We start from the raw sequence: 27,370 nt of genomic DNA, 5'->3' as shown, positions 1-27,370 counted from the left end.
AGTTAGCCACCTGCATGTACTACTCCTACCATACCAAGCCTACTGCCTGCACTCACCATACCACCCAAATCACACTTGGTCCCACTGCCTGGATTCACCTTGCGTCACAGCACGTCTCTATCTGCCCTCATCGTTACGTCCCATGCTAGCAAATCATGCTCATATAACACGTTCCCTAATAACACTTACCCAGTTACAACGCTCGTCCTGCATCTCCAACTATCAGCTAGACTGATGCCGCTCCAACTTATTATCGCAACACCAGAAGCAAGACCACAGGTATCTAGAGAACAATCAAGAAATGACGAACCTTGCCCTCATAACCTTACAAACCATCGTCTTTGCTAATAATCCGCACATTTAGCGGTAATCGTCTTTTCTTTGCTACATTCATCATGGGGCGCAACAACAATCATTATGTAGTAGTTTTCGATACAAGACCGACAGAGCACAAAATCACGGGAAACTGGAGGAACATCCAAGAACGAGGAATCACCAGCAATATCTAGTCTACGTTTTCCCTGGTAAGATTAGGGTTAGCATGGTTCTGTAGGTCCATATACATCAATTCAAAAACATGTAATGGATTAAAGATGGAGAACAACAGTAAGATGAGTGATGTAGGTAAGCATGCACTAAGTTCTCCCGTGTATCCAAAATGGTTCATGATTAAACCTTTCCAGTCCCGCCCGATTTCCCTTTGTTGTGATACTACAAACATAAATACGTATCCCTTAAATATTATATCTTTCTTTTCTTATCAATACTAATATGTTCAATAAGTGACATTATAGAAATGCTCAGTTGTTAACGATAAGGTGAACGGAAAGCAGTCCCTTTTGAGATATAAAAGGAACGTGCGTCTTGTCAACCTTTTGAGATTGTCACATAATTTCCCTGAAGGCTAGTTCAAACTTCACAACAACAAATATGTTCTTCGAGCTCACCAAACACTTCAACTCCCCAAGATTAATCTGACGATCATGTGTCATCAAGAATATCAATGACTAAAACTCCTTCTTATCAAACACTAGCCCTCCTCTCAAAGTCACAGCCAATCTCCCGGAATAAAAGCATCCATTAAGCCATGACATGTCGCACCACTTCACAAGTGATGGCCTGGCTCGGGGGCTGCGTCGACGGTGGGTCAAATGACTCAAACCATGGACTGCGTTGACTATGATTTGAGGATGGACTGCACCCTAGTGAGCTCCCGCAGGGTGATCAAAAATTGATACAACGATCGTGTGTGAATATGTATGTCTGCTATGTGCGTGAATACGTAGACATGTTAGAAACTAGGAAAAAAATACACTGGATATGACGAATGATGAAGCTGGGGGATTACGGTGACAGAGATAGGTTACTCTCGGACGAAATGTCGGAAAAGTCTGCCGTACTGGTCTATGGTCGCTACATCCTCAGCACGCCTTACCAAGTCAAGAACGCTTAGCATAAAAAGGTCAAGAATACCCGATCTACATCTGACAAATTAATACCACATCCACCAGCCAAATTGTTGCAAAATGCAGTGAAACTCACTAATATCAACGACTAAAAACGTGACATTGTCTGCAGTCACACAACTACAATGCACACACACACATTTACCAGTCTACAACCGTAGACTACAACCGGATCTGGTGCCACTACCTAACCAGGGTGTCTGCGGCAATCCTGACAAAGGACAGGCGCTAACTGATCGTCCCACCAGTCCAGCTCGCAATTTTACCTCATGTTGCCATGCACTAATACACGTTAACTCTCATCTTCAGCATCAGCAGCTCTCTAAGCGACCAGTAAGCTCTATATCACAGAACAGGCTACACATGTAGGCTACAAAACATGCTATTCAATATACACTTAAATGCTAGTCTCTCGAGCAGATGTCCATTACCAATGAAACTCATGCTACGAAATTGCAACGCAGGTCACTGGCTATGACTGGTCGATCCCCACGGTAGGAAGCGGAGCGCCCCTTCCCTTCAAAACCAATATTTGCAAACATCGATATGATCCACAATGATGAAGTCGGGATCTCATTTAGCTTGATATGGTCTTCAAAATACAGTTAGTTATGATCTACAATATACAGTGAGTTATGGTCTTCAATATACAGTTATGGTTTTCAATACTGTTTTATGGTCTTCAATATACAGTGTTATGATCTTCAATATAGTGTTATGGTCTTCAATATACAGTTATGATCTTCAATATACAGTGTTATGGTCTCCAATATACAGTTATGATCTTCATTATACAGTGAGTTATGTTGAATATACAGTGTTATGGTCTTCAATATACAGAGTTATGATCTTCAATATATAGAGTTATGGTCTTCATTAAAGTGTTATGATCAATATACAGTGAGTTATGGTCTTCAATATACAGAGTTATGGTCTCCAATACACAGTTATGGTCTTCAATATACAGTTATGGTCTTCAATATACAGTTATGGTCTTCAATATACAGTTATGATCTTCAATATACAGAGTTATGATCTTTAATATAGTGTTATGTTCTTCAATATACAGTTATGATCAATATACAGTGAGTTATGATCTTCAATATACAGTGTTATGGTCTTCAATATACAGTGTTATGGTCTTCAATATACAGAGTTATGATCTTCAATATACAGTGAGTTATGATCTTCAATATACAGTTATGATCTTCAATACAGTGTTATGATCTTCAATATACAGTGTTATGGTCTTCAATATACAGTTATGATCAATATACAGTGAGTTATGGTCTTCAATATACAGTTATGGTCTTCAATATACAGTGTTATGATCTTCAATGTACAGTGAGTTATGATCTTCAATATACAGTTATGATCTTCAATACAGTGTTATGATCTTCAATATACAGTGTTATGGTCTTCAATATAGTTATGATCTTCAATATACAGTGGTTATGGTCTTCAATATACAGAGTTATGGTCTTCAATATACAGTTATGGTCTTCAATATAGTGTTATGGTCTTCAATATACAGTTATGATCTTCAATATACAGTGTTATGGTCTTCAATATACAGTTATGATCTTCAATATACAGTTATAATCTTCAATATACAGTGAGTTATGATCTTCAATATACAGTGTTATGGTCTTCAATATACAGATGATCTTCAATATATAGTGAGTTATGATCTTCAATAATAGTGTTACGATCTTCAATATGAAGTGAGTTATGGTCTTCAATATACAGTGGGTTATAGTCTTCAATATAGTGTTATGATCTTCAAAATATAGTAATGGATTTCAATATAGTGAGTTTTTGGTCTTCAACATACAGTGAGTTATAGTCTTAAATGAACAGTGAGTTCCTGATTGACGCATGGTACGGCTTCTGGCTCTAAAGACCATTATTTGCTGGTATTCATCAGATCCAACAAATTTACATCAATACCTGTCATATGTTCCGCCTTCAGCTACGAGGAAGTCACAACACTGCGTAACCTTTGCACCAACCCGTCCTTGGCACTACCAAAAACCCTGTGGTTCTTGGTGTTTCTGCATGATCCTCACTCCATACATTACCAAACATCCACCTAAAAGTTGTATATGAATATGATCCAACGTAAACCCATTTCTGTTTTATCCACAATCACTTTTTTACCCGAAACAAATTAACTGAAACACAATTATCAAACAATATTATAACCTAACGAGTTACATATCTATCTTGTAAGTATAAATATCAATATACTGATGTATACCACATCTACAAGCACATGAGGAGCTTTGATTAATTTCACTCACCCTATTTTCATCCGAGATGGCTGTGACTGGAGCATGTTTTGCCCGTGCCATGTGTCATTATGAAAAACAAATGTCTGCCATGTGTAAAAAGTAAAAACATGAAATTCATCAGTTTCTCAGAACTGTCAAAGGGCTGCGCCAGTGCACGCACACACACACAAAAATGATGTCCGCCAAGACCTAGGCTACCGGGGATCCCGCCATCTCTCGCTTGTTTAAAACAACGTCGTAGCTGCTCTGGAGTCTTTAATGGATGATCACGTCATCTCAACGGCTTACCCTTCAGTTGTGGTACCTCTCTCCTGGGGTAGCACGGGTAATGCCTCACAGTTCGTTATGAAACATACAAAAAAAATACCCTCTACTGATGTGCCCCATACGTACCCTTTTCCGAACACGTCTGCCCACTTAGACTTGCGAAGACTTACGATCGAAGAGACACAGCGTAATAGTATAAAACTTTACAGCTGCACATTCACAGATTCAACATATTTCCTACAACAGAGAACACCTATTATTATTATCATTTCTAATATATATACCTCCCTGCTACAATCAGTAGCAGGGAGAGGATGGACTCCTAAAATTGAGTTCTTCGATGGAATTGTACTCCTTTTCGTCCAATGATGATACAACCTCGCAGAAAGGAACTTTCCACTCCCGGCGTAACCAGATAAGGCAGCGTCCGGTGATGTGAGGCCCCAGTTGTGTATAGGCGGCTTTGGTTTCGGTGCATTATACATGACGGGTAGAGAGTGGATGTGTGCGAGTGAGGCCATTTCTTCGTCTGTTCCTGGCGCTACCAACTTTAAGGATATGGTGTGTGTGTGTGTGTGTGTGTGTGTGTGTGTGTGTGTGTGTGTGCCATACATTATCGCTATTTCCCACTTGAGTAAGGCAGAATTGCAAATACCTGCAACTTCTTCGTCAGTTGTCTCTTTAGAAGGTAATCTACGAGGGGAGGATTTTCATTTCCCCTCCTCCTCCTCGTAGTCACCATCTACGACCCTTCTAAGGCAGCATTCTTTTTCCCCTGTCCCATGAAATACCTGTTCCCTTTTTCCCGTCTTATCAGAGTAGACCCAGGAACAGACGACTGAGCCTTTACAGGAAAATATTCGCTAGACACCTCCCTCTGTTTATTCTCTTGGAAAATGATACAGGAGAGGAGGATATCCAGCATTTTCTGCTCCCGCTCCTCTTAGTCACCTTGTATGCCACGCAGGAGATATGACGGCAGTTTTATTTTCCATATATATATATATATATATATATATATATATATAGGGTAAATAAATTAATATATCATATTATCTTGTAATAATATATATTTAATTTAGGCTGTGGCTGGACTCTCCCCCGTTAGCGATGTTTAGTCGCAAAAGAAGACAAAGAATGGCCACCCACCCAATACCATGTAACACATACAGTCCCTCTACCATCCACGCAAGGCAATATTAGAATATATAAAAATATTATATTTAAATTTTTACGTTATTATACAGTATTATACACTGCTATCATGAGTTTGGATGTTAGTTTGCATGTGCAAAATGGGGGCATTGAACAAAGGAAACAGTGGTGGATCAAGTCGTTTATCGAAACTTCAGTTCAGACATTAATGTGTAATATAATCTTATTCTATTCTCTATGTTAGGATCATGTAGTCTATCACTATGCATCATTTGGTTCACTATCTCGTTCCTACTCGCCATATATTTGAATTTTTCCATTCTTATGTACAAGCATAAGAAACCTTAGAGTGATTCTTCCTAATAAAGAGTTACATGTTATCCTGATCTAATGATATATATTATGAAAGGGCAGGAACAATATCAGACAATGTGGAAGGAGATGGTCAGAAGTGGTTATGACGATTATGATGAATCAGGTGTTTTTTATAGTTGATATGAGAATACTTAGAAAAGCACAAGTGGAGTTGTATGTGTCATCATGATTGGAAAGAATATTATAGAGTTGATTTAAATGACTTTGATGGTATTAAGAAATATGGTTGGGTGGCAAAGTGTTAGACAGCAGTGAAAATTTACGAGAGAAGCAAGATTTAAAGTGTAGGAAGAGGAAAGTTGATGTGTTTCAGTGATGGTTTGCAGCAGTGGGTGTGTGAAAGTCTCCGTTGTTTCAATTTGTTATGGATGTTGTTTATGTTAGGGTGCCAATGCAAGTTTTGGCAAGAGGGTCAAAAATTGAAGCTTTTGTGGATGTTGAAGCTTGGAAGTGAGTCAGTTGTTGTTTGCTGATAATACGCTGGTGGCTGATCTAGTGAGAATCAATCTCGTTGTACTTTGGTAGACTGGTTGGTGGTCTATATCATATACATTATACCTTTTTTTTCATATATTAATTACATCTTCTTGCTGCCTTTTATTCTTCCATTAGACCACTCACAACATGATAGATCCACCCCCCCTCCTCCATTATGCCACAACAGCAGGATATGGTGGAAAAGATCTACCAACTACCAGGATTCGCTCCTACATTCAATCTCTGGCTGTATCATATGCACCGAAACCACGGCTCCCTTTCCACATCCAGGCCCCACAAAACTTTCCAAGCTTTACCAAGACACTTCACATGCCCTGGTTCAATCCATTGGCAGCACCTCGACCCCAGTATACCACAATGTTCCAATTCACTCTATTCCTTGCACCCCTTTCACCCTCCTGCATGTTCAGGTCCCGATCGCTCAATATCTTTATCACTCCATCCTTCCACCTCCAATTTGGTCTCCCACGTCTCCTCGTTCCCTCCAACTCTGACACATATATCCTCTTTGTCAATCTTTCTTCACTCATTCTCTACCATGTGACCAAACCATTTCAATGAAACCTCCCTTCCATGTGGGATATAATGTTCTTCCTTCATACTATAAGACAACATGTTCTACTCCAAGATTCCTGTTGCTACATATTTATACATTACTAAAATAGGCCAGGAAACATATATCAGACCAACATGGATGAAACTGAGGCACATCCGGCCTGCGCATTTTTCCATTAAAAAAAATCAATTGATTTTTTATCCATGTTTAAGATATTTAATACTCTATACCCACTAAGGCTGATGTACCCATATTTATTACTCGACAAAAATGTAAATGTATTCTTAAGACCTGCATTCCAAAACTGATTCCTATGTCTGTCAAAAACATAAAATTTGCTACAATCAGTAGACCACAAAGAGTTCCCCAATACACTACAAAAGAAAATGCAAGATCAATCTAAATTTTTATAAGTCCTGTGCTTGCAGTGTGTGTGTGTGTGTGTGTGTGTGTGTATGTGTGTGTGTGTGTGTGTGTGTGTGTGTGTGTGTGTGTGTGTGTGTGTGTGTGTGTACATAATGAGTTTTAATGTATGCTCCAACCTACAATCATCAAGATTGATTCTTTAATGTATGCTCCAACCTACAATCATCAAGATCGATTCTTTAACTTTTTGTAAAATTTTCTGTTACTTCGCATATCCTACTCATCCAACACTCTACTAATCCTTCAGTATCTATACATATCTTTTCAATCTCGTTTGTTACTTTACTGCTATAGTCTGGCTTTGGATGCGTTCTATGGTTATTCGGTTCCTACCTTTTTTTTTTTCATACTATTCGCCATCTACCGCATTGGCAAGGTAGCATTAAGACCAGAGGACTGAGCCTTTGAGGAAAATCCTCACTTGGCCCCTTCTTTGTTCCTCCTTTTGGAAAATTAAAAACGAGAGGGGAGGATTTCCAGCCCCCCGCTCCCTCCCATTTTAGTTGCCTTCTACAACACACAGGGAATATGTGGGAAGTATTCTTTCTCTCCTATCCCCAGGGATATCGGTTCCTACGTATTCTCATATAATTGTTCAATACTGAAACCGTCAAACAGAATCACATACTTGAACTCGTGCATTCCCTCTTCCACTAAGACTACATCTTCACCCAGTATCTTAGCCTCCTTACCTCATCTATAGTTTTTGATCCCAGCCACTACACCTCAGGCACATCTGTTGCCTCAATGTGATGGCTTTAACAACTGGGTCTACCATATATGCAATGAATATTTTTCTGTACATCTTACCCACTTACCTGAAGACAATGCTGACCAATGCATAATTAACCTTTTCACATTTCTCATAATGTGGTGTGACATGTTAGCCCTAAAGTCCCTTTTACATACCAAGTCCCATGTTTCTAGCATGGCAATTTGATACTCGTTAACCTGGTCTCATTTACCTGTGTTTCACCTTCATTACTCTCATCTGGCCAGGCGAAACTTCAATGACCTGTGTAGCCATAGCTGAAACTTGTCTATGTCCCTTTGAAGGTTAGAACAATGCTGAGAACCCCTCTACCTCTCATATATTTAGCATTATTTGTAAACATATTATGGTGTCATTCAAGTCCAAGCAAGTCATCAGTAATTACATCAGCCTCGTGACAAAGCCTTGCGGGGTATCACTTGTTACTTTAACCCATTCTTTTTCTTTGGTACTAATTTTGATGTACTTTACTGGAAGGAGTTTAACATCAGTGGTGCCTCATCCATTGAACATCTTCTATCATAATCATAAACTGCTAAATTTCTGAATGTTAACAGCATTAACAATGCCTTCAGTAATGTTATTCTATTCTGGGTGCAATATTATTTGTGAGTTACAAGGAAAGAGTTTTTCATTCAGGTCCCGTCTCCAAATACAGTATAAATGTATCATGCTCTGTACTCTAATGTGTATGCACATAGTCATGAAGCCTCGAGTGTGAATCCTTCTCCCATACAGTATAAATAACTAATTACACACACACACACACACACACACACACACACGCCAGCCTAAACCACGTACCCATTTATCAACCAGCCCAAAGGAGAGATGAACACTGAACATAATTTCTTGCATCCTATTCTTCCATACGCCGGACATTATTTTTCGAGCATCAAAAATCTGTATGTAAATACAAACATTTCCACGAAAGACTATTTTACAGCATTCTAAGAATACTGAATACTAAACAGAATGTAGCTAAGTAATGCTGACACCAAAAAGTGGCATAATGGTAACCAGATATTGTGCATGGGACAATGTAAATCCTGTCTATTTCCTTAGAACTAAATGGAACAAACGAACATTGGCCTCATGTGCCAAGCTGTCATGCTCTAATAACACTATGCAGTAACAGTGCATGACTTTCATAACCTGTCTTATTCCGTAAACACTTATACAAATCTGTCTACAACTAAACCGTTTACAAAACTGGTAGCATGAAATATGAAAGTTATTACCATTGTAATACAGTAAGTGATTCATTTCTATTTACTTAAGCCGAGTCAGCATGAGACATCACTGTCAATTTAATTAGACTTTTAATAATGTTGTATCATCATGTTAACAAGTGCATGATCATTACGTGTAATGCAACTAAACCTTCACAAACACACGTGAGTACTAAATGCTAAATAAGTGCACACCATAATTTTCACAATGACTATATTCATAAAACTGATCATCTTGATCAGTTACTATCTTCTTTCAATTCTTCAACATCATTGAAGGCAGCAGCAGCATTTGTGGGATCATTTTGACAATCAGCTTCACCCTGACAGTGACAGAGCACCATGCAGGCTTAACTTTAGTAGCATAACACCTACCACTGGTGACAGAGCACTGCTGCTCAATATTAGACATCAAGTGAGTTGCTGATGGACTTTAAAGTAGGTACTGGTGTTACAAGCGGTTACTGTGATTGGTTCATTTGTCCCGGATGCTTCATCACCTAAATAAATTTACTAATGAGGATATGCTGTTGGTGGAAGGTTGTAGCTACAGACATTATATATATCTAAAGAAGTCCTTGCTCTACAGTCTCTACAAGGGTTTTAGAAGTTACTAGCACTCATTTCAGCTCGAGCTGTGACTTTTAACACAGTCATTTTGGTTTACCACATATCATGTCAAACTAGCCACATTCTGTATTAACTTGTTTTCAAACATACTTCATTAATGTAATGGCTTCTGCAACCATTTCACTGATTTTGATTTGATAATGTGGTTTATGGAGATACTGCCCTATCTGGAAAGTTATGATTAAAGATCCTTTTCAGAAATGTAACCCAAATATAAGCCTTAAAATCCAGTGACTGACATTGCTAAGGTTTGGTCATGTTGTAATGAACAGGCAGGAAAATGCATATCATTATGTGGCCTGATAAAGTTTGTGGTTTATAGTATTATAGTTTAAATCTGTGAGCCGAGCTACATCTCCCTCCTCGTGTAAACTCATCACCTTTCCCAAACTTTTTTAACAATAAAATAGATCTTTTCCTCATAACACAGTCAATATGTGAAATTCATAAAGTTATTGTAAAATTTAATACACAGAAATAAATATAAGAAAATGGGCTTGAACATATGGTTAACAATAAACTACATGAGCTATGCTGCAAAAATTCTTACATAATAATACCTAACAATCACTACTACTACTACTAGTGGGATAGCAAAGAAAGAATTCTACTTCTGTATTCCCTGAGTGTCATAGAAGGCAATTCAGGGAGGCAGAAGAAGGCTGGAAACCCTCCCTTTCTTGTACTTCAATTTCTAAAAGATGGAACAGAAGATGGAGCCAAACATGGAGTGCTCAGTCTCCTTAAATGCTCAGGCTGGGGTGTCTAACGTGTGCGCATGTAACTGAGGTGAGAAAAGAGGTGAGATAGGTACTATGTTTGAGGAAAGAAACCTGGATGTCCTGGCTCTGAGTGAAAAAATGCTCAAGGATAATGGGGAAGAATGGTTTAAAAATGTCTTAGGAGTAGAGTCAGGGGATGGTGAGAAGACAAGGGCTAAAGAAAGAGCAGCACATCTTACGAATAAATTCAGGAATTGGTGAGAGTACAAGATCTTAGGAAGAGGAAGCACTACTCCAGGAGTAGTTGTGGGATTGTGTAAGGGAATGGCAGGAAATAAGTGCAACACTGATATGAGTAAAAATATAAAGGAATGGTGAAAGATAGTGATTAGTGCTCATGCAACTCGGCCATGGCGAGAAATATCATGAGAGGCGAATGTTTTGGGAAAAGCTGAGCATGTGTGTCAGCAGTTTTGATGCAAGAGGCTAGGAAACAGTGATGAGTGATTTGAATGCAAAGGTGAGTGATGTGGCAGTTGAGGGTATAACTGGGGGGACATGGGGGTATTCAGTATTACGAATGGTTATGGCAAAGAGCTTGTGAAGTTGTGTTGGAAAAAGACAGGTGATTAGGAATGCCTGGTCTTTAAAAATAGGGACATACAAAAGTATATGATAAGCATGTAAAAGAGACTTTTGGATGTAAATGTGATGAGAGGTGCAGCTGGTGGGACATATGATCACTATTTTGTGGAGGCAAGGGTAAGGATTTGTAGAGGTTTTGGGAAAAGAGGAAACAATATTGGAGAGAAAAGGGTGAAGAAAAAGAGTGACTTGTGTGAAGAAATACCAGGAGAGATTAAGGGTAGAATGGTAACTGGTGAGAGTAAATAAAGCAAGGGAAGTGGGTGAGGAATGGAAAGTATTAAGGAAGCAGTGCTAGAGTGCGTGAGAGATGCACATGGCATGTGAAAGGTGGAGGTGGGCAGATTAGAAAGGGTAGTGAGTGGTAAAATGAACAAGTAAACTTACTAATAAAAAAGAAAAGGGAGGTGTTTTGGTGATACTTACAAGGAAGAAGTGCAAATGACTGTAGGATGTATGCGAGAAAGCGGAAATATGTCAAGAGGAAGGTGCAGGGGTTGAAAGAGGGTAAATGAGAGTTGAGGTGAGCAAGTATCAGTAAACTTTACAGATAATGAGATGCTTTGGAAGGAGATTAATAATTTGTGAAAAAAAAGAGAACAAATAGGAACAAAGGTGAAGGGGGCAGGAGGGGAAGTGGACAAAGATTATTTTGAAGGCCTGCTGAATGCATTTGGTGATATGGTGGCAGATGTACGGTGTTTGGGTCAGGGTAGTATGCAAAGTAAGCTAGTCATGGAGAGTAGTTTGGTGAAGAGAGAAGAGGTGGTGAAAGTCATACAGGGATGAAAGTGGCAAGGTAACTGGATCATGACGAGGTGCCTGAGGATTAATGGAATGCATGTGTTAGTCATGTTTTAAGGTGAGGGGAATAAATGTGACTTCAAACTACACTAACCTGTATGATAGGGTAATGACTGAGAGTGAAGACATGTTAAGAGCATCAGATTGGGAAGGAACAGTGTGATTTTAGAAGATACAGGATATGTGGATCACATGTTTTCTTTGAAGAATGTGTGAAAGAAAAACTTAGAAAAAAAGATGGATTCATTTGTGGCATTTATGGCTTTGGAAAAAGCATACGATAGGGTTAACAGAGATATCTTGTGGAGGGCCTTATGAATATATGGTGGGGGAGGAATGTTGTTAGAAGCAGTTTTTACTGAGAGTGTAAGGAAAGTGTGTGAGTGGGAAGAGAGGGGAGTGAATGGTTCCAAGTGAAAGATGTTCTGCAGCATAGGAGTGTGACGTCACCATGGTTGTTTAATTTGTTTATGGACAGGTTGTTGTGGGAGGTAAATTAAAGAGTTTTGGATGGAAGGGTGAATATGCAGTCTGTAGAGGATGAGAATGCCTGGGAAGTAAGTACTAGTGGCAGATTCCTGGGGGAAAATGCAGAAGTTGGTGACTGAGTCTGGAAGGGTGGATGAAAGGAAGTTTAGAGTAAATGCAAATAAAACTATAGTTATTAGGTCTAGAAGAGATGAGGGACAGGTTAGTTAGGATGTGAGTCTGAATGGACATGGCAGCAAAACAAACAATGGAAGTGGAAGTGAGTCAAAGGGTGGGTGAGGGAGCAAAAGTTCTGGGAGCACTGAAGAATGCATGGAAAGAGATCACTATCTGGGAGGGCAAAAATGTATATGTTTGAAGATATAGTCATCCCAACATTATTAAATGGATGCAATGTGCAGAAGAGGGAGGGTTTGTTGGAAATGAAATGTCTGAGGACAATATGTGGTGTTAGGTGGTTTGATCGAGTAAGTAGGGAAAGGGTAAGAAAGAGGTGTGGCAATAAAAAGACTAAGGTTGAGAGAGTTGAAAGTGGGTATGCTGAAATGGTTTAAACATATGGATTAATGATGAGTGAAGAAAGGTTGATGAAGAGGATACATGTGTCAAACATGGAGGGAACAAGGAAAATGGAGAGACCAAATTGAAGATGGATGGATGGAGTGAAAAAGATGTTGAGCAATTGGGGCATGAACATGCAGGAAGGTGAAGGTCATACACATGATAGAGTGAATTGGAAGGATGTGTATACAGGGGTCAATGTGCTGTCAATGGATTGAAGCAGTTGTGATAAATAATTGGAAAGGTCTGTGGAGCCTGGTTGTGGATAGTGATCCGTGGTTTCAGTGCATTACACATAACAGATACAGAATGGATGTGAGTGAGTTTGGCCTTTCTTCATCTGTTCCTAGGGCTGCTTTGCTAATGTGGAAAATAGCAATCAAGTGTGAAAGACAGAAAGAAACTACTACTAATAATAATAGCAATAGATGCCTGTGCCATGAGGAAGGTGGGAGGTGGGCAGATTAGAAAGGGTAGTGAGTGGTGGGATGAAGAAATAAGATAGTCAGTGAAAAAGAAGAGAGAGAGGCATTTGGATGATTTTTGCAGGGAAATAGTGCAAATGACTGGGAGATGTATAAAATAAAGAGGCAAAAGGTCAAGAGAAAGGTTCAAGAGTTGAAAAAGAGGGCAAATGAGAGCTGAGGTGAGGGAGTATCGTTAAATTTCAGGGAGAATAAAGAGATGTTCTGGAAGGAGGTAAATAAAGTGCATAAGACAAGAGAAAAAATGGGAATTTTGGTGAAGGAGGCTAATGGGGAGGTAATAACAAGTAGTGGTGAAGTGAAAAGGAGATGGAGTGAGAATTTTGAAGGTTTGTTGAATGTGTTTGATGATAAGAGTGGTAGATATAGGGTGTTTTGGTCGAGGTGGTGGGCAAAGTGAGAGGGTCAGGGAGAAGGGTTTGGTAAACAGAGAAGAGGTAATGAAAACTTTGCGAAAAATGAAAGCTGGCAAGGCGGTATTTTTGGATGATATTGCAGTGGAATTTATTAAAAAGGGGGTGACTGTGTTGTTGACTGGTTGGTGATGACATTCAATGTATGTATGGTTCATGGTGAAGTGCCTGAGGATTGGTAGAACTCATGCATAGTGCCATTGTACAAAGGCAAAGGGGATAAAGGTGAGTGCTCAAATTACAGAGGTATAAGTTTGTTGAGTATTCCTGGGAAATCATATGGGAAGGTATTGACTGAGAGGGTGAAGGCATGTAAAGAGCATCAGACTGGGGAAGCACAGTGTGGTTTCAGAAGTGGTAGAGGATGCTTGGATCAGGTGTATGCTTTGAAGAATTCATGTGAGAAATACTCAGAAAAACAAATGGATCTGTATGTGACACTTATGGATCTGGAGAAGGCATATGATAGAGATGATAGAGATGCTCTGTGGAAAGTATTAAGATTATATGGTGTGGGAGGTAAGATGCTAGAAGCAGTGAAAAGTTTTTATCGAGGATGTAAGGCATGTGTACAAGCAGGAAGACAGGAAAGCAATTGGTTCCCAGTGAATGTCAGTTTCTGGCAGGGGTGCGTGATGTCTCCATGGTTGTTTAATTTGTTTATGGAGAGGGTTGCTCTTGTCCTCTCACCAACCCCTGATTTTACTCCCAAGACATTCCCAAACCACTCTTCCCCTTTACACTTGAGCTTCGTTTCACTCAGAGCCAAAACATCCAGGTTCCTTTCCTCAAACATACTACCTGTCTCTCCTTTTTTCTCATCTTGGTTACATCCACATACATTTAGACACCCCAGTCTGAGCCTTCGAGGAGGATGAGCACTCCCCGCATGACTCCTTCTTCTGTTTCCTCTTTTAGAAAGTTAAAAAACAAGGAGGGGAGGGTTTCCAGCCCCCCGCTCCCATCCCCTCTAGTCACCTACGACATGCGAGAAATGGGTGGGAAGTATTCTTTCTCCCCTATCGAGGATGTAAAGCATGTATATGTGTAGGAAGAGAGGAAAGCGATTGGTTCTCAGTGAATGTAGGTTTGTGGCAGGGCTGTGTGATGTCTCCATGGTTGTTTAAGTTGTTTATGGATGGGGTTCTTAGGGAGGTGAATGCAAGAGTTTTGGAAAGAGGGGCAAGTATGCAGTCTGTTGTGGATGAGAGAGCTTGGGAAGTGAGTCAGTTGTTGTTCGCTGATGATACAGCACTGGTGGTTGATTCATGTGAGAAACTGCAGAAGCTGGTGACTGAGTTTGGTAAAGTGTGTGAAAGAAGAAAGTTGAGAGTAAATGTGAATAAGAGCAAGCTTATTAGGTAGAGTAGGGTTGAGGGACAAGTCAAGTGGGAGGCAGGTTTGAATGGAGTAAAACTGGAGGAGGTGAAGTGCTTTAGATATCTGGGAGTGAATTTGGCAGTGGATAGAACCATGGAAACGTAAGTGAATCATAGGGTGGGGGAGGGGGCAAAAGTTCTGGGAGCGTTGAAGAATGTGTGGAAGTCAAGAACGTTGTCTCAGAGAGCAAAAATGGGTATGTTTGAAGGAATAGTGGTTCCAACAATGTTATAGGGCTGCGAGGCATGGGCTATAGATAGAGTTGTGTGGAGGAGGATGGATGTGCTGGAAATGAGGTGTTTGAGGACAATATGTGGTGTGAGGTGGTTCGATCGAGTAAGTAATAATAGGGTAAGAGAGATGTGTGGTAATAAAAAGAATGTGGTTGAGAGAGCAGAAGAGGGGGTTTTGAAATGGTTTGGTCACATGGAGAGAATGAATGAGGAAAGATTGACAAAGAGGATATATGTGTAAGAGGTGGAGGGAACGAGAAGTGGGAGACCAAATTGGAAGTGGAAAGATGAAGTGAAAAAGATTTTGAGTGATCGGGGCCTGAACATGCAGGAGGGTGAAAGGCGTGGAAGGAACAGAGTGAATTGGAACGATGTGGTATATCGAGTTCGACATGCTGTCAATGGATTGAACCAGGGCATGTAAAGCGTCTGGGGTAAACCACGGAAAGTTCTGTGGGGCCTGGATGTGGAAAGGGAGCTGTGGTTTCGGTGCACTATTACATGACAGATAGAGACTGAGTGTGAACGAATGTGACCTTTGGTGTCTTTTCCTAGCGCTACCTTGCACACATGAGGGGGAAGGGGGTTGTTATTTCATGTGTAGTGGGGTGGCAATGGGAATGAATAAAGGCTGACAGTATGAATTATGTGCGTGTGTATATATATATATGTCTGTGTGTGTATCAATATATGTATACGTTGAGATGTATAGGTATGTATATTTGCGTGTGTGGACATGTATGTACATACATGTGTATGTGGATGGGTTGGTCCATTCTTTCTTCTGTTTCCTTGCGCTACCTCGCTAACGCGGGAGACAGCAACAAAGCAAAATAATTATAAATAATAAATAAATAATAAGATTATTAGTGAAAGAGAGAGAGGCATTTGGACGAGTTTTGCAAGGAAATAATGCAAATGATTGGGAGATGTATAAAAGAAAGCGGCAGGAAGTCAAGAGAAAGGTGCAAGAGGTGAAAAAGAGGGCGAATGAAAGTTGGGGTGAGAGAGTATCATTAAATTTTAGGGAGAATAAAAAGATGTTTTGGAAGGAGGTAAATAAAGTGTGTAAGACGAAAACAAATGGGAACATCAGTGAAGGGGGGTAATGGGGAGGTAATAACAAGTAGTGGTGATGTGAAAAAGAGATGGAGTGAGTATTTTGAAGGTTTGTTGAATGTGTTAGATGATAGAGTAGAAGATATAGGGTGTTTTGGTCAAGGTGGTGTGCGATGTGAGAGGGTTAGGGAGAGTGATTTAGTAAATAGAGACGAGGTAGTAAAAGCTCTGCGGAAGATGAAAGCTGCCAGGCAGCTGGTTTGGATGGTATTGCAGTGGAATTTATCAAAAAGGGGTGACTGTGTTGTTGACTGGTTGGTAAGTTTATTCAATGTAGGTATAACTCGTGGTGAGGTGCCTGAGGATTGGCGGAATGCATGCACAGTGCCATTGTACAAAGGCAAAGGGGATAAAGGTGAGTGCTCAAATTACAGAGGTATAAGTTTGTTGAGTATTCCTGGGAAATTATATGGGAGTGTATTGATTGAGAGGTGAAAGCATGTACAGAGCATCAGACTGGGGAAGAGCAGTGTGGTTTCAGAAGTGGTAGACGATGTGTGGATCAGGTGTTTGTTTTGAAGAATGTATGTGAGAAATACTTAGAAAAGCAAATGGATTTGTACGTAGCATTTATGGATCTGAAGAAGGCATATGATAGAGTTGATAGAGGTACTCTATGGAAAGTATTAAAAATACATGGTGTGGGAGCCAACTTGCTAGAAGCAGTGAAAAGTTTTTATCAAGGATGTAAGGCATGTGTACGTGTAGGAAGAGAGGAAAGAGACTGGTTCTCAGTGAATGTTGGTTTGCAGCAGAGCAGGGGTGCATGATGTCTCCATGGTTGTTTAATTTGTTTATGGATGGGCTTGTTAGGGAGGTGAATGCAAGAGTTTTGGAGAGTAGGGGTAAGTATGCAGTCTGTTGTGGAGGAGAGGGCTTGGGAAGTGAGTCAGTTGTTGTTTGCTGATGATACAGCGCTGGTGGCTGACTCGGGTGAGAAACTGCAGAAGCTGGTGACTGAGTTTGGTAAAGTGTGTGAAAGATGAAAGCTGAGAGTAAATGTGAATAAGAGCAAGCTTATTAGGTACAGTAGGGTTGAGGGACAAGTCAATTGGGAGGTAAGTTTGAATGGAGAAAAACTGGAGGAAGAAGCATTTTAGATATCTGAGAGTGGATTTGGCAGCAGACGGGACCATGGAAGACGAAGTGAGTCACAGGTTGGGGGAGGGGGTGAAAGTTCTGGGAGCGTTGAAAGATGTGTGGAAGGCGAGAACATTATCTCGGAATGCAAAAATAGGTATGTTTGAAGGTATAGTGGTTCCAACAATGTTATATGATTTTGAGGCATGGGCTATAGATAGAGTTGTGTGCAGGACGGTGGATGTGTTGGAAATGAGATGTTTGAAGACAATATGTGGTGTGAGGTGGTTTGATCGAGTAAGAAATGAAAGGGTAAGAGAGATGTGTGGTAATAAAAAGAGTGTGGTTGAGAGAGCAGAAGAGGGTGTTTTGAAATGGTTTGGTCACATGGAGAGAATAAGTGAGGAAAGATTGACAAAGAGGATACATGTGTCAGATGTGGAGGGAATGAGGAGAAGTGGGAGACCAAATTGGAGATGGAAGGATGGAGTGAAAAAGATTTTGAGCGATCGGGGCCTAAACATGCAGGAGGGTGAAAGGCGTGCAAGGAATAGAGTGAATTAGAACGATGTGGTATACTGGGGTCGACGTGTTTTCAATGGAATGAACCAGGGCATCTGAAGCGTCTGGGGTAAGCCATGGAAGGTTTTGTTGGGCCTGGATGTGGAAAGGGAGCTGTGGTTTCGGTGCATTATACATGACAGCTAGAGACAGTGTGAACGAATGTGGCCTTTGTTGTCTTTTCCTAGTGCTACCTAGTGCGCATGCGGGGGGAGGGGGTTGTCATTTTCATGTCTGGCAGGGTGGCGACGGGAATGAATAAAGGCAGCAATTATGAATTATGTACATGTGTATATGTCTGTGTATGTATATATATGTACACATGAAAGTGAATTGGAACGATGTGGTATACTGGGGTCGATGTGCTTTCAATGGATTAAACCAGGGCATGTGAAGCGTCTGGGGTAAACCATGGAAGGTTTTGTTGGGCCTGGATGTGGAAAGGGAGCTGTGGTTTCGGTGCATTATTACATGACAGCTAGAGACTGAGTGTGAACGAATGGGGCCTTTGTTGTCTTTTCCTAGCGCTACCTCGCACACATGAGGGGGGGAGGGGATTGTTATTCCATGGGTGGCGAGGTGGCGATGGGAATGAATAAAGGCAGACAGTATGAATTATGTACATGTGTATATATGTATATATCTGTGTGTATATATATGTATACATTGAGATGTACAGGAATGTATATTTGCGTGTATGGACGTGCATGTATATACATGTGTATGTGGGTGGGTTGGGCCATTCTTTCATCTGTTTCCTTGCCGTACCTCGCTAATGCAGGAGACAGTGACAAAGCAAAATAAATAAATATATATATATGTACATGTTGAAATGTATAGGCATATATATGTGCGTATGTGGACATGTATGTATATACATGTGTATGTGGGTGGGTTGGGCCATTCTTTCATCTATTTCCCTGCACTACCTCACTAATGCGGGAGACAGCGCCAAAGTATAATAAAAAAATGAATAATAATTATCCCTGGGGATAGGGAAGAAAGAATACTTCCCATATATTCCCTGCATGTTGTAGGTGACTAAAAGGAGAGAGAGCCATAGACTGGAAATCCTCCCCTCTCGCTTTTTAATTTTCCAAAAGAGGAACAGAGAAGGGGGCCAAGTGAGGATATTCCCTCAAAGGCTCAGTCCTCTGTTCTTAGTGCTATCTCGCTAATGCGGGAAATGGCGAAGTATTAAAAATGAATTATGATAATTTCTTTCTTTTTATACCCAACCGCTGTTTCCTACATCAGCAAATTAGCGCAAGAAAGCAAATGAAAGAATGGCCCAACCCACCAACATACGCATGTATATACATAAACGCCCATACACGCACATATACATTATAATAACAATAATAATAATGATTATAATAATTCTTTCGTCTGTGTCCTTGCGCTACCTCGCTAACGCGGGAGACAGTGACAAAGTATAATAGATAAATCAATATAATAACAATAATAATAAGGAGCCAAAATTATAAGTTCTAGAGAGATGAATGATGTCCTTATAACATTACCCTCCAAAAAAGTTATCCATGGTGGCACTAACAAGATTTATGATCACTTGTCCGGATGTGAAAACTAGGGAATGCTACTGTGTGGACAATGCTCAAGTTTCACTAAATGTTAAACACATTTGGATAAATGCTAAAAAACATCTCACTCAGTGCTTATACACCTGGGTAGTACGATACAGTGCCTGTTTCTAATGACAGTTAAAACTATCATTGATTAATCATTTGCAAATAAAGGCAGCACAGCACAAAATATGTGTTGATCCCAAGAGAAAAAAGTCTGCATTTGTGTGTGAGTGAAGACGACCAGTAAAGGTACATCTAGTATAAAGTACATTTCTTTCTATTCCCAATAAGTCGTACGGTTTCCTCTGGAAAACCTCTGTAACTAAACTTGTACAGTACAATTTTGTTGCTAAAAGATCATAAGTTAAGGTGGGTAAAGTTTTCTTGTCTCTGAACCAATAAAACACTGCTAACCACAAACAAGTTTGGCTGATTCACATAAGCCCACAAACCTTATGTTTTGGATACTTGTTTCCATCTTCAAAGCAAAGTCAGGTACTAAGTTGTGATAACTCTCCTTCATACAGTCAGCCTTTCTGAGGCTGTAACACACAGGCCTAAATATCCAGTACAGCTTGGTTCATCTGGTTTACTTGTAGCTATTAATATAATGAGGTTCTGAACACCTTCACTAAGTAGTCCATACAGTTTCTAACATTTGCAGGTATGGCAGAGAATTTCCAGCTCCAGGTATACAAATTTTCATGAATCGGTGGTATATGATAAATCTAGCACTGTTTTTCAACAGTGGCTGTTATGCCACCAGGGAATAATTTCTGAACACAAGGAAAATTAGGGTTGCATGAATAGTAAATGGATCTATTTGGGTAAAATTAGAACCCAATGAAGAGGTATTAAATCCACTCAAACCATATTTTGTTTGTTTCCAAATTTTTCCCATTCTATTTAGTTCATTCATAGCCATTGGATAATGAAAAGATGTAATCAATAAGAGGTGATGTTATTCAAAATATTATAGAATCAACAACATACCTGTAATTAAAGAAAAAAATTCAAATCTACACTGATTTTTTGGTCCAGTGTTAAAGTACTCTCAAAAGCATGACTGCCATTTCTGCCCCTTTCTGAAGTATAAGAAACTTTTTGTTATATTAGTTCAAATAGTAAACGGCTGGATATAAGTATACTACTTTCAGACTTATACAGCTTTAAGGGTTTATAAAAAAAAAAAGGTTTGTTGAATGTGTTTGATGATAGAGTGGCAGATATAGGGTGTTTTGGTCGAGGTGGTGTGCAAAGTGAGAGGGTTAGGGAAAATGATTTGGTAAACAGAGAAGAGGTAGTGAAAGCTTTGCGGAAGATGAAAGCCGGCAAGGCAGCAGGTTTGGATGGTATTGCAGTGGAATCTATTAAAAAAGGGGTGACTGTATTGTTGACTGGTTGGTAAGGTTATTTAATGTATGTATGACTCATGGTGAGGTGCCTGAGGATTGGCGGAATGCGTGCATAGTGCCATTGTACAAAGGCAAAAGGGATAAGAGTGAGTGCTCAAATTACAGAGGTATAAGTTTGTTGAGTATTCCTGGTAAATTATATGGGAGGGTATTGATTGAGAGGGTGAAGGCATGTACAGAGCATCAGATTGGGGAAGAGCAGTGTGGTTTCAGAAGTGGTAGAGGATGTGTGGATCAGGTGTTTGCTTTGAAGAATGTATGTGAGAAATACTTAGAAAAGCAAATGGATTTGTATGTAGCATTTATGGATCTGGAGAAGGCATATGATAAAGTTGATAGAGATGCTCTGTGGAAGGTATTAAGAATATATGGTGTGGGAGGAAAGTTGTTAGAAGCAGTGAAAAGTTTTTATCGAGGATGTAAGGCATGTGTACGTGTAGGAAGAGAGGAAAGTGATTGGTTCTCAGTGAATGTAGGTTTGCGGCAGGGGTGTGTGATGTCTCCATGGTTGTTTAATTTGTTTATGGATGGGGTTGTTAGGGAGGTAAATGCAAGAGTTTTGGAAAGAGGGGCAAGTATGAAGTCTGTTGGGGATGAGAGAGCTTGGGAAGTGAGTCAGTTGTTGTTCGCTGATGATACAGCGCTGGTGGCTGATTCATGTGAGAAACTGCAGAAGCTGGTGACTGAGTTTGGTAAAGTGTGTGGAAGAAGAAAGTTAAGAGTAAATGTGAATAAGAGCAAGGTTATTAGGTACAGTAGGGTTGAGGGTCAAGTCAATTGGGAGGTGAGTTTGAATGGAGAAAAACTGGAGGAAGTGAAGTGTTTTAGATATCTGGGAGTGGATCTGGCAGCGGATGGAACCATGGAAGCGGAAGTGGATCATAGGGTGGGGGAGGGGGCGAAAATTCTGGGGGCCTTGAAGAATGTGTGGAAGTCGAGAACATTATCTCGGAAAGCAAAAATGGGTATGTATGAAGGAATAGTGGTTCCAACAATGTTGTATGGTTGCGAGGCGTGGGCTATGGATAGAGTTGTGCACAGGAGGATGGATGTGCTGGAAATGAGATGTTTGAGGACAATGTGTGGTGTGAGGTGGTTTGATCGAGTGAGTAACGTAAGGGTAAGAGAGATGTGTGGAAATAAAAAGAGCGTGGTTGAGAGAGCAGAAGAGGGTGTTTTGAAGTGGTTTGGGCACATGGAGAGGATGAGTGAGGAAAGATTGACCAAGAGGATATATGTGTCGGAGGTGGAGGGAACGAGGAGAAGAGGGAGACCAAATTGGAGGTGGAAAGATGGAGTGAAAAAGATTTTGTGTGATCGGGGCCTGAACATGCAGGAGGGTGAAAGGAGGGCAAGGAATAGAGTGAATTGGAGCGATGTGGTATACCGGGGTTGACGTGCTGTCAGTGGATTGAATCAAGGCATGTGAAGCGAATGGGGTAAGCCATGGAAAGCTGTGTAGGTATGTATATTTGCGTGTGTGGACGTATGTATATACATGTGTATGGGGGGGGGTTGGGCCATTTCTTTCGTCTGTTTCCTTGCGCTACCTCGAATAAAAAAAAAAATCTTATATTGTTGTCCGAGATGTTTTAGATATATTTTGAAACAAATCTCAGGTGCTGGCACTGGGGTAAACCATGGATAGTTCTGTGGGGCCTGGATGTGGAAAGGGAGCTGTGGTTTCGGTGCATTATTACATGACAGCTAGAGACTGAGTGTGAACGAATGGGGCCTTTGTTGTCTTTTCCTAGCGCTTCCTCGCACACATGAGGGGGGAGGAGGTTGTTATTCCATGTGTGGCGGGGTGGCGATGGGAATAAATAAAGGCAGACTATGAATTATGTACATGTGTATATATGTATATGTCTGTGTGTGTATATATATGTGTACATTGAGATGTACAGGTATGTATATTTGCGTGTGTGGATGTGTATGTATATAAATGTGTATGTGGGTGGGTTGGGCCATTCTTTCGTCTGTTTCCTTGCGCTTCCTCGCTAACACGGGAGACAGCGACAAAGCAAAATAAATAAATATAAATAACATTTACACCTTATAAGATTGTTGTTGTATTTCTTAGGGAAGTCTTATCATGGAAAGAGTTTGTTACTGCAAATACTAAAGAGGTACAACTGAAAGAAAGTAACACTAAATTCAAAAATTTTAGGAGTACCTGACATCAGAGGTATGTCCTCCCAAGAAAAGGATACAATTATTAATAGTGTAATTCAAAGAAAACTAAGTAGATATCATTCAATTAGAAATATGAAGTTTTTTAAACTAAACCTAACCTAAGTTGATATAAATGCAATTGCATTTTATTACAAAGTACTCTAAAGTCACATGTAAGTACAAATAAATCATTTCCGAAAGAAGTACATTTTCCTTTCATCACATAATCACTTAAATACAAAAGTTATGATGACTTTTGAGAGATATGACTGCTTCAGAGTGGTACCCAGTAAATCCCTATCCTGAAAATACTTACCAGTTACTACATAAAGCATATATAGGAAGATTATGATGTTTCTTGATAGAACATAAGTGAAATAAGCCAAGTAATCATAGCTCCAGAGAAAAGGTGAAAAAACAGAATTCTGGAAGCTCGCATGTATCAACAACAACAAAAGGCATTATGACTAAGGCCTACCAGTAATTCATGTGACAGTCTTGAAGGTCATTAACACACAGAAAAAAATTAAAAAAAAAAGGTCAGTCATCAAACCAATAATCATCAATGACTGTAAGTCTCCCAACGAATACCTAAATTTTACTGGATATAATACTGACAAGGAGGATATACGTGTCAGAGGTGGAGGGAAGAAGGAGAAGCAGGAGACCAAATTGGAGGTGGAAGGATGAAGTGAAAAAGATTTTGAGCGATAGGGGCCTGATCATATGGGAGGAACAGAGGGGGGCCAGGTGAGGATATCCCACAAAGGCCCAGTCCTCTGTTCTTAACGCTACCTCGCTAACGCTGGAAATGGCGAATAGTTTAAAAGAAAAAAGAAAGAAAGGTGTGCAAGGAATAGAGTGAATTGGAACAATGTAGTATACTGGGGTCAACGAGCTGTCTATGGACTGAACCAGCACATGTGAAGTGTCTGGGGTAAACCATGGAAAGGTCTGTGGGGCCTGGATGTGGAAAGGGAGCTGTGGTTTCGGAGCATTACACATGACAGCTTGAGACTCAGTGCATACGAATGTGGCCTTTTTTGTCTGTTCCTGGCACCACCTTGCTTGGGGGGGGGGGGGGGTGATGTTACTTTGTATGCGGCAAGATAGCGACAGGAATGGATGAAGGTAGCAATATGGATATGTACCTGTGTATATGTCTGTGTATATATATGTATATATACATTAAAGTGTATAGGTATGTATATGTGCATGTGTGGGCATTTATGTACATACATGTGTATGTGGGTGGGTTGGGCCATTCCTCTTGTCTGTTTCCTTGTACTACCTCGCAAATGTGGGAGACAGTGATTAAATATAATAAATATAAATAAATGTGTATAACAATGTTATACAATATTACATTACAGAAGTGGAATTTTCAATACAACTCCACAACCTTCTTCACTTTTCCATGCAATTTTCAGTAAGGCACTAGCTCCCAGTATACTGTACAAATAAGGGTAATCATTCCTATCTTTGTAACAACTTAACAGTCAACTTACATCCTGTAGAAAAGTTGTTTCACTCATTAAAAAATGGATAATTTGAAAAGGAAAAAAGATAAGATACCCAATATTGAACTTTAACTATTCCTGGCCTTTAGACCAAAGGTTAAATTCTAGTCAAAGGCACCATGAAACTAACTTTGGAATATCACTCATTTTTCCAATGATAGTTTACAGTATGTAGAATATATCACAATTCACAAAGCATGACTAAATAATTACTCTATATTCTACGATAACAAACACTGATTGTAGCAAGGGTTATGAAGAGAAAATACTGGGTTACCAAATGTAAAAAAATACTTTAAGAATAAACAGAACCTATGAAAACCCCACCTAACTTCCCCTAGATCCACTGTAAAACATAGACATATTTTTTCAAATGCAATAATAAATAGATTTAGGCTGTTTTGGGACATTCTGAGTTTTTCGTGGGTTCACATGATTTCTTGATGTATCTTCACTTCCCAGAACTTTCACTCAGGTTTTTGCTGGCCATCGCCTCCCTCTCCACTATTACACTTATTGGAGAATCAAAAATAATGCTCCATGATCTCCATAACTTCTACAAATTACTGTATAAGTAGTTCACTGATGAGTTTCATTTGTGGTTATATCTGGTCATCTTCTGCTGTGAGAACGTATTCTATGTTTTTTGAATGATTTTGAAATCATCATTGCCTCACATGACTGCTACCTGGCATTTAGAGACCATCTACATCATGTGTCCAACAAGTTAGAGCATTTGTGTAATATGCAATAATCTAACTTTGACTTTCTTGTGACAGATGGCAGGAACAACGTCCTTCAAGCCCAAATTCTGTTCCAGTTAAATAATTTCAGTTGGTTTGTGAATGATGACATTCAATGCATTTTCCATGCTCTGTGCAAAAATTTCATACACTTTCAATTTTTGCTACAACCCTCTACTTACTTAAACATGGTGTTTTTTTATTTAGCCAAAGCCAAACCCAACCTGGGTTATGTAACCCAAACACAGCCTATATTAACTTAGATATGATTTGACTGTCATATCTCTTATGAAATGTTATAATGGATCAAATATTTTGCTTGATCTTTAAAGACCTCTCCACTAAACTGGAGTATAGGGGTGTTCTACAGCACTTATATATGTGGAAGTCACTTCTCTCTCACAAATATCTTACTTCTAGCATCTAATCTTTTGCCCTGTACAGTTAAGAAACTGCAAAAAAATTATCAATAAGCACCAGAACATTTAATACTTGCTCAAGTGAATTTCTGGATTTTAGTGACCTTAAGAGGCTGTGAATGGCAGGGAAACTGCTAGCATCTACACAGAAATGTTTATCCTACTTACTGGAGACTCGAGTGTTGGGCAGGCTGCAGGTGGTTCTGTATGTAGGAGCGGGAACTGTGGGTCTGTTGTTGCTTAATACTCGTCCCAGAGCCTGGCAACTGATACTCAGGATCACAACTAGAGGAGCGGTCGATTAAAGCTCCTCCGGCAGGTAATGGTGTTGTCAGGGGCTGTCTCCCTCCTGCAGCAGCAGGCCCAGGAGACTCCATCATCTTCAACTGCCCTTAACTATAATTTTGGCCCCTATCACCAATTTTATCCAAATGGAGAGGTGTCTGAAACTTTTTCCTATGTTAACATTTTTGCCACATAACTCTTCCACAACTGAATCTGACAGGACGTATGCGTCAGACAGACGTCATCTGTCTCTGCACGTATAAAGTGTTGATTGTGACGACTTTAACTGTACTGTGAAAAACATAAGTGACAGATACACATAAAATATGTTCTCAGTTTTCTATGAACGAGATCAAATATCAACTCTAATCAGCCATCAATACATATTCGAATATCTAAACTCACAATTCAGTGATTTATATCTTGCATAATGATTAATACTAAATAGTTAGGTATATATACTGTATGCAATTACCGTGAAAATAACTGCTGACAACTCTACGGCGAAAGACGACTACTCATCTTAGGTACAAAAATAAATAAGATTGATTCGTTTTGTCTTTCGTTTACTATATAATTGTCCACTGTATTTTTAAGATAATGAACTATATAATGAATCTCAGTATAAGAGCAGAACTTTTGGCTTGAATCATTTCATACAATGGTAATATTCATGTAGTTGACGGTTCATTATTGATCACAAATAGCTAAATTGTGTACACAGATGTAAATATGCATCATTAAAATTGTTTAGAATCATCATCCATTCATTAAGTATGTAAGAAAAATACTGTGAATAAGTTTGTACGATTTACAGGTGAAGATGGAATACTACATGTATTTATTCAGAAAATAAACATGTCCAAAATTCAGTTGGGTAAAGCAAAGCAGAGTGAAGAGATCAGTCTGGAGTAAGTATATTATCTGAATGGGATTAGCTAATGTTATGGTTACAATTCAATTGTGTGAGTTCCTCTCCTATCAGAGATACAGAATTTTTCTATTTTGTTGTTTAATCTCTGAGGGACAACCGTGTAATTGTAGAGTAAATTATGTAGTGTGAA

General features: G+C 39.7%; 2 protein-coding genes and 1 long non-coding RNA gene across 3 annotated transcripts in view; 2 read left to right on the top strand and 1 right to left on the bottom strand.

The window, feature by feature from the left end:
- LOC139761660 (uncharacterized) overlaps positions 1-2,760 on the top strand; it is a 15,776-nt gene extending 13,016 nt beyond the window's left edge. Inside the window, exon 3 of the long non-coding RNA XR_011715580.1 lies at positions 1,931-2,760. This is a non-coding gene — a long non-coding RNA (uncharacterized lncRNA). The remainder of the gene's footprint in view (positions 1-1,930) is intronic.
- The window catches only part of LOC139761662 (protein Aster-B-like), a 293,330-nt gene extending 266,729 nt beyond the window's left edge, over positions 1-26,601 (bottom strand). Inside the window, exon 1 of the mRNA XM_071685977.1 lies at positions 26,190-26,601. Coding sequence (XP_071542078.1) covers positions 26,190-26,401 — 212 coding nt within the window. The 5' untranslated portion in view covers positions 26,402-26,601. The remainder of the gene's footprint in view (positions 1-26,189) is intronic.
- A 469-nt stretch (positions 26,602-27,070) lies between these two features.
- LOC139761663 (arginine-hydroxylase NDUFAF5, mitochondrial-like) overlaps positions 27,071-27,370 on the top strand; it is a 68,748-nt gene continuing 68,448 nt past the window's right edge. Inside the window, 1 exon segment of the mRNA XM_071685980.1 lies at positions 27,071-27,217. The gene's annotated coding sequence lies outside the window, so the exon portion shown is untranslated.

The sequence above is a fragment of the Panulirus ornatus genome, chromosome 41 (assembly GCF_036320965.1).
Source record: "Panulirus ornatus isolate Po-2019 chromosome 41, ASM3632096v1, whole genome shotgun sequence".
In the NCBI taxonomy this organism is placed as follows: Eukaryota; Metazoa; Arthropoda; class Malacostraca; order Decapoda; family Palinuridae; genus Panulirus; species Panulirus ornatus.
This window is presented reverse-complemented; position numbering and strand designations above follow the sequence as displayed.